Consider the following 13,399-nt stretch of genomic DNA (forward strand, 5'->3'; position numbering starts at 1 on the left):
ATCATCGATGACAAAAATTATACCATCATATACAAGAACAAGATATGTTACATTCTCGTTAGAACACGTTTTCGACCATATGCCTATAATGACACGCACAACAATGATAAGGATCATTACAAATTTACAACCTCAGATACGAGAAGAGAGAGGGAACAAGATCCACCACGGACCAAGCGAGGCCCGAGTATTGGAGGAATCTAATACCTGTGTCCACGTCAAATGTGTCCTGAGATGAGAAGAAGAAAAGCTTCATAGCATAACCTGTTGGCTTATTCTTTTCCGATTTCTTCCCAGTAACCGATCCATTTAGCTTGGGGATGTAGCTGGTTGATTTTATAGGGATGCCCAAGGTGTTTGAGACGACAGGAAGGATCCATTTAGCCAGGGCCTTGCTGCAGTACTTCACTACGAGTATTGTTGGCAAGCCCACGAGCACTCTTCCAAAAAAAGCTGGGATGGTGAGTTGCGGTGTAAATATGTGCGGCACTGCTTCATGGTGGAACTGGTGGTAGGTTTGCTGGACGCCAGCCACCTGACAAATATTACAAAAGTTTGCTCACGAAAGTTATTTACGTAGCTTGTTCCATAACAACAATGAAAAGCTACTTCAGACTTAACAAGTGAAGTTTAACAAAAACCTCAACGACATGTGCAACTTGAAAAAAAAAAAAAATATCAACGACATCCATGTTCTGCTTCTTGAAGTTCAAATTGACATGAATCTTCCAGCAGGCCCAAAGCATAAAATGCAAGACTATTCTTTGATTAACCTTTATTTATGGAAAAACCATAGCATATGGGGGATCACACTACCACGCTGATAAGTGGCATGCCCATGCGATCCCAAACTCCACCTATGCTCATCAAGAGGCAGATTAAATCAGAAAATTTCATTTCAAAGGATAAGACAGTGCAGTCTGCATGCAGTTTCAGTGTGCCAGCAACCTCTATCTACTAGCGGGGAAGATTTCATTAAGAAAGAACGATAATGCATGAGAAGATTTCATCATGGCGATACAGGAGAGATGCACTATAAACAATTTTAGGAAGTTGATACTTCATATTTGGTGCTTCATTGTTGAACAGCAGGACTAGCCATATTCTATTCCCTACACATTCTACTTGCTGTCTCTTTGATCTTGGAATTCAAATGCCTCAAGCTTTTTCCTCTATTTTCTTCCCACCACATGCAACCAGACATGTTCTCACTCTTGTCCATATCCTAAATGACTCTTTGCTTGCCTTTAAAGAATTTACTTGGAGACGTGCATGGCACTAATTCCCAGCTTATCCTTGGCACTATGTGATTGCCGATATGCATTAACAATCTTTTATATTGTCATCATGGATGTGGGAGCAACGTAGATTATCCACTTACCTTATAATTTGTCCATTTTTGTGAGACCATTTTACCCCCTTTTCCATGCTTGGGCAATTAAGTTCAGACCACCTCAACCCCCCAGCTCTCTTTTCCTGTTCCTCCTCTCTTCACTATCCTATTCTCGCCTTTTTGTTCTATGCCATGATAAGTAATGGTCTAAAACCTTTTGCCTTCCCTTCTACAAATAACGAGCAGAAAGATTATGGTAGAGCTAATTAGCTTCCTTCGCTAAATGTATTTTCTTCTATACATGGAACATGGGTTCACCAATGAGATTTATTTTTCCAATATTTATCAAGGTTAATCAAAATGCCTCCAAGTTTCCATTATTTCTCCTTTCAGATGTTCTCTCGAGTCTCAACAATGTAGGCTTTCATTTCTCCCTATTTCAAAGAAAGATGAGAATGAAACATATAAAAGGGCAAAAACATCCCAGTGCACATGATCTTTGATATATTTTGGTGACAGAAAAAGGCATACAAGCTAATACTATAATCCAAAGTTAATTGGGTGAGTGATTGCTTACTATTCCAAATGCAACACCAGTGAAGGCTGCATGGAACTCAAAGCTTGGAGTTGGAAGTTCTGGAGTCGGATAAGCAAACAGCAATAAAAAACTTAGGACCACCCAGAAGGTCATAACTGCAAGTGAAATAATATATACAGAATGAGAATACAATTCTTGTGAATTTATCTAGATTAAAAGTTTCGATGCTAGATATCCATAATCTCAACCAGATCCCACCTTATGTTAAACAATACTGCTAGTATTTGAACAGGGATCATGTGTTCATAATATACCTCCTTTGAGCAAGGCGAGGTTAAAGTGAACACAAAATTCATAATTCAAGCACTAAGGAATCATCCCCTGTAACCTAAACAATCCCAATCAATTATTAACAATATCCTGAGTCATGATTCAGTAAAAAGATGTGTGTCCTAGAGGGTAGATAATTAGAACTCTCAAACAGCCTTCCTATGTCAAAAACTTAATGTCCTGCTCACCAACTTCAGATCTGATGTGCTATTAGGAAATTTCGACTGGCATTCAAAGCCTCACAAGAGTTGATCCCATGGAAATAGGAATCTGTTCAATTGTGAAAAGACCAGAAGAGGGAAAAGGACTTCAGAATTTTGAAAACATGGAAAGGATGGAAAAGCCTCCTGTGAAGGCTTCGCTTAATCGCACTCGCCAAACACACATTTCTTCCATGAATTTGTGACACTTGATTGGTCAGGAAACAATTTAATATTTATAAAAGTAGCTTCTGCAATTAACTCTTAAAAAATTTGAAAACCATGAATGCTAGTACCATGAGATTACATACCATTTTGTCCTGAGACTATGAAACTGTCGACATAATCATGGACAGATAGCCAAAATGCAAGGATTGCAAAACCAATGGCAAGACCAGCTATGATATCGATTACACTGTGCATTCCGAGGTAAATTCTTCCTGCCAAGGAATGAAACAAATTTCATTTTGGAAATAAAAACAAGGAAAAACAGATAATATGTCAACAACTTATGAAAGACAAAAACACTTACCCAAACCAGTGAGGCAGACAATCAAGCAAAAGATGGAAAATCCCGCAAATTTCAAGGAGGCATCTTGATTTGGGGTATAGGATAGGACATAGTGCAATAGGTATCTGGCAAATTATTTGAAGAGGGTATATTTAGGACAATAAGAAACATGCTGCAGATTGTTCAGGTGAAAATTCAAAACAATATAATAACCTCATTGGAGTTTTTGAGGAGACAACAACCAACTAATTAATATTATACTCATACAGCTAGAACCTTGACAAAATTCAAAATACGAGAGAGAAAAATAAATCAGCTTTTTACCAATAAGCAAGAATCAGGAGCTTATCCACGGAAGCATACTCACTATTCTTGACTAGGGAAAGAAACAACTTCACTACTTTCTCGGAATATGCAAAAAGTCTAAAAAATTAGCTGCAACTATTCTTCAATTACTAGCATAACAGTAACCGGTATGATGAGTAAATCCTATGACACAGTTCAAAAACCACATAGCAAAGATGATCACAAAAGGAGGAAGATGAATACCCAGATAAACAAATTGTGTTAAGAGTGTGGGAAGAAGGCAATCCATATTCCAAAGCATTCTCCTCCTCATCTTTCGTGGCAGTCATTCTCTTAACAGGAGGACAACTTGGTCTAGGAGCTGATACCACATCCTATAACAAATAAAACATCAACAGCGAACCAATAGAATTTATTAAAAAAAAGAAAGAGCCTGTAGCCTTATAGTTCATCTTCAAAATCAAAGAACACAACAGCAGGGGAAATGGCATGGATCAGGTCTGAAAGAAAGCAAATAAGTACCTTAATGCAGTTTCCTGAATAATCACAGAACGCCATTAATAGGGTCATTTGCCTAGCCAATTTGCCATGTCCACTCTACATGGTAAACCACCCAATTACCACCAAAACTACCATACAAATCCAAAATAACCACTAGACAAAAAGAAATAAAGCATACCCAGAAGAGCAAAGGAAGAAAAGCAGTGTAGAAAGGCACAGAAACAACACAGGACAATCCAGAGAATAAAGCATCCAAAAATCCATGCTGGTATTTCTGCAAACAAAAGCAAAAAGAGAGAGAGGGAGGGGGGGGGGAAACAACGAAAATGAGAAAAAAAAAGTGAGAATAAAAAGAACACCTCACACACAGAATTCAAAACAAAAAAAGGGTTCTTTTTATGACGATGAAAATTGATAGAAACCTGGATCTGGAGAATGATAGGAGTTCCAGTGATGACATGGTGAGAAACCCAAGGCTGGACCAAATTTCTAAGTTTTTGAGTGACATTAAGACATGACGATATAAAAATCCATGAAACAATCCCACAAAGTGTCAAACCTTGCCATAATGCTATGCTCTCCATTAATTAATCCCTCTCTTAAATTCCCTCAAAACGAGGGATCAGAGAAAGCAAACAGAAAGGAAAGAAAACAACGGTAGCAGCGGCAACAAAGACCTTGGACTTAGGAGGTCTCAATGTTTACTTTTCTTTGCTTAATTATTTATTGAAAATAATGCATTTGGGGTTTGTGAATTTTTCCGCGCAAGTAGCCGACAGGGCATTGTTGGATTTGGGTGGCAAAAGTACGAACGGCAAACACGGAAAAGGAACATTCCACGGAAGCCAAAGTCCAAACGAAAAAAGTTCGATAAAAAGAAAGAAATTAGCAACACTAATAGCAATTTATTGGGTATTACTCCGTGTTTGCTTAAAATCTCAGTTATGGGTTTTAATCAGGTTATTTGGGTTAATTTTAATTTTTTTTATAAATTAAAATAATATTATTTTAATAAAAATAAAAAAATAATCAACAAATTACAACTAAATTTTTACCCGAATTTTATAGGTAGCCGGGTCAACCCACTATATTTTTAACTATCTTTATTTTTCTATAAACTCAATCCAATTACAGCCAATCAATCAGTCCCAGGTCGACGCCAGGACAGATTTTAAAGCTGTGGTGATATGACTTTGAGAGTGTTTAAGAGAACGTGGCTTGTACAGTTTCTCCCGAACACCTTCTTATTAATGTTTGGTTAAAAATTAAACCGTGGTTTTACTCGCAGACTCCATTGTTATCAAATTCATTTTGTGGTACTAAGTACTAAATTTTTTTATTTTTTTTTAGTTTAATGTGGGTGTCCGGACCAGCTTGCGCGTAACTCGACAAATCTTTTGGGTCCTGAAGTTAACGATCATGTAAACCTCCAGTGGCCATCATATGAGCAACCACATGGCTCGAACCTGAAACCACAGAGAAAGCAAACATTTTAATCTCAAGTTTTTATTACTGGACCACCACTTGGGTCACTACTTAAATGGTTTATTTATTATTTTTTTAATCATATGTGTAATAGCTCATCGCACACTATTGCAAAGAAGCCGAACTAATCTGTTTTATTAGTTTAGCTAATTAGGTACTATTTGGTGCTTTGCTTTTTGCATAATTATCAAGACTTATTAATTCTATTTCTATAATTTTTATTATTATTATTTTGTAAAAAATTGACTTAAATTCATTGTATAGATGATCTAAATAAATAATTTGACACGATGTCGTTATTATGGAATTATGTGAGATTGTGATGTAAATGATAATAAGAAAATTATGAATAAATAAATTGGGGTATACTTGAGACTATCATGTGTTGATAATGAAAAAAAAAAGGATTTAAATTTTATATATATTATTAAGTATTGAAGAACTGAAATGTCAAAAATTAATTGGAAACTGTATTAAAATCTTATTAAAGTATAAGAATTCAATGGGTCCTTTGAAAAATAAAATTGTGGAAAATGAGATAAATAGTTTAAGATTTATATATAAAAAATGGCCTTATTTCTTGTATATAAATGTTTGGATAAAACTTCATTGCAAATAGTGGGATGTTACAAAATAAATCATGGAAGAGTAAAGGATGAAATAAGTGAAAAGGAGAAACAAAGAAAACAAGGTCAAAAGTTTCTTTGTGTCCGTATATTCTTGATTTTATATGGGTTGTCATTCTATTTTTATATGGACTAATATCAACTTTTTTAATTTCAAATTTGACTTTGTTTAGCCCATATATTTTTTTTTTTAGTTTAGCCCATATTTGATTAGAAGCTCGGTTGCTCTTAAATTATCAAGTTACATCATACTATATCATGATATGTGTCAAATAAAAATAGATTTGGAACATGTTTCATGATATGATTCGATTTTGGTTAAGGGTAATCTGATTAACGTGTTTGGCCAGACTGTGGTTGCGGTTACTTTTCAAAGTATTTTTCACTCAGAAATATATCAAAATAATGTTTATTTATTTTTTAAAAATTATTTTTGATATCAGCACATCAAAATGATCTAAAAACACTAAAAAAATATATTAATTTGAAGCCAAGAAAAAAATAAAAAATTTTCAACTTTTTTCAAAAACGCTTTTGAAACGCAAAAACAAACAAGTTAAAATCGAAAAAGAACTAACTATAAAAAATACTTGTAAAAGATGAATCGTTAGGTTTGATATGAAAATACAAAAAAAAATGAAAAGGAAAAAAGTGAAGCTCAATCTCTAGCAAATAAAATATTGAAAGATGAAAATTAAGGAAAAAATATAATTTAAAAAAGTAAAAAAAACTCAATCCAAGCTCACCCGAGTCAAGATGCAAAATCTCTGACCCAGTCGTAAGGATGCAAAATCTCTAGCAAAATCTCTGACACAATCGCATTACCAGGGTGAACGCGTTCGAAAGCAAGTTGAATAATATCATGAAGCTCAATTGTAAAAACAAAACTTAATGTTAAAGGATAAAAATAAAAGAAAAGATGTAAAAAGCTCAATTGCATCCTTACGACCCAGTCGTAAGGATGCAAAATCTCTTACTTAGTCATGATACCAAAGTGAACACGTTCAAAAGCAAGTCGAATAATATTATGAAGCTCAATTGTTAAAAAAACTTAATGTTAAAGGATAAAAAAAAAGAGAAATTTAATTTAAAAAAAGCAGTGGAAAAAAATGAGTCAACCCACAAACTTCGCGACCATAGAAATCGTGAAATCCTTGAACCAAGTTCATTAAAGAAGTTTAATTCTTAACCAATTTAATTTTGAAGGATGAAATCATGAAAAAATATCAATTTAAAAAACTTGACAAATAAAAAAAGATAACAATAAAAAGAATGAGGATCAAATTTGATAGGAAAAAAACTTATGAAGGATGAAATTATTAAAAACAAACGATCGGGATAACCCAATTAAAAGAAAATTAAAAAAATATAATAACCAATTTCCAATAAATCAAATATTAAAGGATGGAATTGAAATAATTCAATTTTAAAAAAGGTCTCAAAATACAAAGTCAATTTGTGTTAACTTTTGAAATCAGTGATCTTGGTCCTGAACCCAGGACTAAGCCCACAACTACAACAAAAAAACTCAGTTAACTTGAGTTAATCCACAGACCTCGTGATCATGGGAAAAAGATCGGGATAACTCAATAGAAAGGAAAGAAAGAAAAAGGTAGGAAGATCGATTTTAAATAAATTAAATGTTGAATGACGAAGTAAAAATAAACAATTTAAAAAGGACCTAAAAAAACAAAAATCAACTCATGTTAGCCTTCGAAGCTGGTAACTTTGGTCATGAACCCAAGACTAATCCTATAGAATTAAAACCGTTAAAAATAATAAAACAAATCTTAAAAAAAAGATAAAAAAAACATTAGCTTTTTGAAAGAGGAAAAAAAACCAGGCCACCCCGAATAAACTTCCTAAACTTGTCTAATCTTTAAAATTTACAACTTGTGAAATCATTAAACTGGATTCATTCAAGAAGATTAATTCCCAATCAAATTAATTTTGAAGTTGCCAAAGGAAAAAAAATATAGCAATAAAAAGAACGGGGGATCAAATTTGAAAGAAAAAAACTCACGGAGGATGGATTTTTAATGTTAAAAAAAAACAACCTAAAAAAGGATTCCAAACAAAATAAATAACAATAAAAAGAATAGTGACTAAATTTAAAAAATAAAAAAAGGGCTGAAATTAGAATTTTTTTTTTGTAATTTTATAGCTTATTAAAAAAATAGTAATCAAAAGAATATAAATCAAATCTAAAAAATTAAAAATGAAATGACAGGTGAGATTGAAAAAAAATTAAAATTTGATAGCTTATAAAATATAAAAAAAATAATAATAAAAAGGACACTACCTTAAAAAGCAGTGTTTGATAGTCAGATAATCTTTCACACCCCGACCGAACAGCATGGTGGTCATTCACATGTAAGTGTTATAACAATACGCATGTATTTTTTGAGAATTTACAATGAAACCAATGTAAAATATCAAAAAAAAATTGATGTGTAAACGTTTTGTTCAATTTGTCTTTAATTGTATTAAAATAACTGTACTATTTAAAAAAAAACTTAAACTGCAAAAATATTCCTGATTACGTTAGATTATTTTATTCTAGAAGTTGAAAAGGTAACAAAGCATGTAAGGACAAGTTATAATCAGGCAGAATACCATAAGATTATTAATATATATGAGACTTGACTGACTATCAATAATAGAAGAAGGAAGTTAGTTTATTAAATAAATAAATGACTGTTTAAGACAGCTTTCCCTCGAAAAAATTCAATTAAAGAAGCTGAGAACAGATGTAATGCCCTTACGATATGTAACATACTATAATACAAATGTGATCTAAGTAAGGGTTGAATTGGTCCAAAGTAAACAAAATATTAATTAGAATACATAATTTTGATGAATTTTGTAATGAATAGTTGAAATATAAAAGCTTACTTTTTTGGTCCAGTTAATTAAATGAATTTTACGGAATAAAAAACAAATTCTTATAAAACAAAATATAAGAAAAAAGATGGAGTAAACTTGGATCAAATGTACTAAATAAATAAGGTTATTGAGAAAAAATTGAACATTCACATCAATTATGTAACAAAATCAATTTAATTGAACACAATTTCAAGATCCTCTATAAAGTGAAATAAACTAATCCAAACCCTTTTAGTTCAATGAATCATCTCAGTCCAATAGCTTAAGCTATTAGGTGATGTTTCAAGATATAATTTATATTATTTTCCAACATACCCCCTCAAGTGAAAGCCCTTTGAGCTTGAAACTTGCATAGGCCCACATTACCTTGTACTTAATTTTTATCAAATAAATGGGGATGATGAGATTTGAACTCGTGACCGTTTGGTCATTAAGGCTCTGATACCATGACAAAAAATCATCCAAACCCAATAGCTTAAACTGTCAGGTGAGATTCTAAGATATGATTTATATTATTCTCCAACATTATAATACTGTTAAATATTAATTAAAAAATAATTAAATATTATTTTCTAAATCGTGGAATATAAAATTATAAGGAATAATATTTTATGATTAATAATTAAAATTAAAATTTAGTAAGTTTAGATTAAAAATAATTATAAAGAATAACACACACACACACACACACACACACACACACACACACACACACACACATATATATATATATATATATATATATATATATATATATATATATATATATATATCTTTCTGTGTATAGAAAACAAAAATAAAAAAAATAATTGGATTTCTAAGTGGCTTTCATGTACAAGTTTATCAAATTTGTTTTGTAGTTATCCTCATTTGATTACAATTTTTTATGGAAATCATTGACTATTTTGTAATGATAGATGTAGAAAAATGTTCTTTATGGAAATAATTGAATATTTTATGATAATCAATATTTTCTCTGTCAGAAGGTCAAATGAGGGCTATAGTACTTGTCAATGCTAGTATGATGAGGTCTTTTTCTTTTTCTTGTTTTTTTATTGGGAGCGGGCTGGGACGAGGGGCGGAGGAGACGACGGTATTTAAGAGTTTGATCTACTAGTTTCATGCCAGCCCCCCGTAACGCAACAATATTATTAACTATGGTGGTTGGCTCTTAGGATAGGGTGGTTTTTGCCAATTCTTTTTTCATTTTCAAGCAAAAAGCAGTCAATTTTATCTGGTAAAAGAGAAGATAATTGTGAGATCTGTGAGAATCTCATGTAAAAAATTCAAAAGATCATTATTCAGGGCCGTTTCAATTTTTCACTTTTTAAAACATAGTACATTTAAAATCAAAATTTCTTTAACTAGCATCTAATAGCTTTTTCGTGTTTTTATCATGTTTATTTTTTGTTATAATCAAGTTAGACGAGGAAAAAATTAATATTTTAATTAATATAAATATTATTTAAATAAAAAAAGAATTAACGCGTTCAATGCATACTCCAACGTGGGAGAAGTTTACGTACCATTTGACCAGCACTTAAGGAGTTGTTTGATGGCCAAACAATGACTTTTATGGTGGCATTAGAATCATCTTGGCAACCCCTCCATCCTTGGACAACATGTGTGACCGATGGACCTCTGATCTAGCGCCGACAATCTTTTCTTTTCTCGATTCTCCTCGATTTTCATGTTTGACCCTATAATATTTTCACAACAACCCTTCATATTTTTTTTCTTCAGATTTTGCCAATGTTCTTTTGATTACTATTGGGCTCCTTTTTTAATTTGCTTTCTATAGTATTTTTCACTAATTTTGAAAATAACATTGGTTATCTCATATTTTTTTAATTATCATTCTTTGATAAATTTAATTTTTAAAAATTAAATTAATTTATTAAATATAAACATGATATGTTCATTTCATGATATTTTACTAGGTTTGCTTTCTAGATCGTTGATTTAAAGTCGCGTGCGATCTTTTTTAGTGTTGTCGTGCAGCCTTTTATATTTGTGTTAGAATCGTCTTAATGAGTTTTCTTGGATAGTAGGTGATGTTCATGATAAGGTAACAATGAGTCTTCAATGAACTTCTCTTCATTCTCCTCCTGAGTGTGATATTAATAACTTATTTTTATAATTAATTATTGTTGATTTTTTTATTTGTTTTATTTATTATTAATATTTTTAAAAATTATACTATGAAATTAATTAAACTTATTGAAATCATTGAAATGAGTTACCTATGTCTCGGATCTTTTCCAATAGCAAAGTAAAGAGTGCTACGATACTCATTATATATATCATCATTTTGCTAGAATAGCTAGCCAAGTAAAAAAGCAACAATACTCTACTTTTTCTCACTCACGCTAGCTAACTATAGCCAAGTGTTGGGTTTGGCTGACACGTGTATGGATGCTCTTATAGCCAGGCTTAAAAAATTCCAACTTTGACTTGTCTTGATATGTTTGACGTCATTTTTTTCAATAAAAGAATAAATTAATATTAAGAAGAGAAAAACAAAAAACCTCCAAATCTCTCTCTCTCCAATGGTTTTCTCTCCCTTTTTTCCAATGAAATCCCCCACTTCCTCCCTCCTCCTCTCCCTTCTCTATATAAGAAATCCACTTGCTTGAAAATCCCGATGGGCTTGGAGTTCATGTAGCTTAGACTGGGCACATAATTCAACTGTAATCTAAATGGAAATCCAAATATTGTTATAAGCCTTTATAACCGCGAGTCATGACGTGGGCCCACTGGTACCTTACTAGCCCAATGATCCTCTGTTGGGCCTTGGGGAGACTTGGGTCTCCCGATACTTCCAAAGGTGTGCTATATGCGCGAATAATACTTTCTGAAAATTATGAAAAATTTAGAAATATCATATTATTTACTGATTATATGAAATTTGGTCCTCAAACTTTTGATTGCTATATATATATATTTTGTTTTGAATATTTATTTTTCAATTTCATCCCTTATAATTTAATTTTTATATTAATTTTGGTTTTTATTTTTATAATTGTTATTTGTTTTTCCCTTATTATTTTTTAATTGAAATTTTTTATCTATCAAATTTGGTCCTCATTCTTTTGATTATTACTTATTTTATTTGAAATACTTTATGAAATGTTAATTATTATTATTTTAATTTCTTCATCTTTCAATTTTTTTTATTTTTTAGATTTGATCTCTATTATTTTGATTATTATTTATTTTATTTGAGATAATTTATGAAATTATATTTTTTTTTCAATTTCATTCTCATTCAACTTTTTAATTTGTAAGATCTGTTCCTCATTATTTTAATAAACTTGAAAAAAATAAAACATTAATAAGTTATTTTCCAGCTCATTTTCCAAGACATAACCAAATACTGGAAAATATTTTCCAACTTATTTTTCATTACACTACCAAACATCGAAAAATAATTCACTTTTTCAAAATTCATTTTTAAAAAAAAAACTACTTTCTAGCAAATAAACAGGGCATAAATCCACTCATGATTTTTTTTTTAATTGAACATATGATGTGTCGTGCACTGGAGACAGATTTTAAGATAGATTTTTAGTACATGTGTTTTTGTTGGTTCAAATTTCCATCATTTTCTGTGATCAAAATCAAGATTCCGATTTTAAATTTTTTAAAATTTAATTTTCAACTTGTTTTAACTCAAAAACATAATAGAAACCTTAATAATTCTATTTTCATATCTAAAACACCCTTTAATTAGACTAGATACCTAAAATCAAACCAAATAAAATAAAATAAAAATTTAGATTATGATCTATTTTTTCTAATAAAATTAAAGGTTAAAATCACTTATATCGAATTCCCTTCTCCAAGACAAACTTATCAATGCCAAAATCAATTTTTTATTATGGTCAGAAGCTTTTTATCTCCTCTCCCTTTCCTACGGGTCCTCTGTAAATTCACAATGATCAAAACGTGAGGAAATTAAAATTTAGTACGAAAACACAAACACCAAGAACTACATGAATCAAATATGAAAGTTCTAACAAATTGAGGGATCAAAACATTTTTTTTTTCTCGTAAAACATAGGCGCTGCAATGAATGACATTTTATTGTAATATTAATTGGAGTTATTATAATTGAATCTAACATGCAAAATTATTATAAAAAAAATTTATCATGAGTATTCAATGAAAATAAAATATATTTTTTATTATAAATAAGTTTTTACATAATTTTCTTATATTAATTGTTTTTTCTACAATCGCATAAAACTTATTAAGGCATTAACTTTTTTTTTTATTGAAACTTGTTTTTCAAATCCTAATAAGTTTTTAATTAAAAAATAATATTTCTGATTAAAAAAAAAAGTGATGCACGAATAAGTAAAGGGAGTTTGGATTAAAGAGATACATTTTTTCACTTCTTAATTGAAATTATTAAAAAAAACTTCTGAATATTTATTTTAATTACTTTTAGTTTTTATTAAAAAAACAAGTTGCTAATAAGTAAAAAATATTTTCTTCAACAAAAAAAATACATGAATAAAAAAATAACATTTTTCTAACAAAATATATTTTCTCAGAATTTAAATTATTATTTTTCTTATAAATATCTATTTTAGTTACTATAAAATTCAATAAAATTAGATTTCGAAAACTGACTCGCACATCTATTTTAAACTTGAAGGGAAAGTCTATAGTGCTGAG

General features: G+C 30.7%; 1 protein-coding gene across 1 annotated transcript; it reads right to left on the reverse strand.

Moving 5' to 3' along the window:
- Positions 1 to 8: 8 nt before the first annotated feature.
- On the reverse strand, positions 9 to 4,575 carry LOC7488046 (lipid phosphate phosphatase delta). Its single transcript, XM_002323311.4, has 8 exons — positions 4,142 to 4,575; positions 3,898 to 3,993; positions 3,741 to 3,815; positions 3,462 to 3,592; positions 2,934 to 3,037; positions 2,713 to 2,841; positions 1,911 to 2,026; positions 9 to 535 (listed from the first exon to the last, which is right to left on the reverse strand). The coding sequence occupies exons 1-8, from the start codon at positions 4,301 to 4,303 to the stop codon at positions 125 to 127; spliced, it is 1,224 nt and encodes a 407-aa protein (XP_002323347.3). The 5' UTR covers positions 4,304 to 4,575; the 3' UTR covers positions 9 to 124.
- Positions 4,576 to 13,399: the final 8,824 nt, after the last annotated feature.

This window comes from Populus trichocarpa, chromosome 16 (genome assembly GCF_000002775.5).
Source record: "Populus trichocarpa isolate Nisqually-1 chromosome 16, P.trichocarpa_v4.1, whole genome shotgun sequence".
NCBI lineage: Eukaryota > Viridiplantae > Streptophyta > Magnoliopsida > Malpighiales > Salicaceae > Populus > Populus trichocarpa.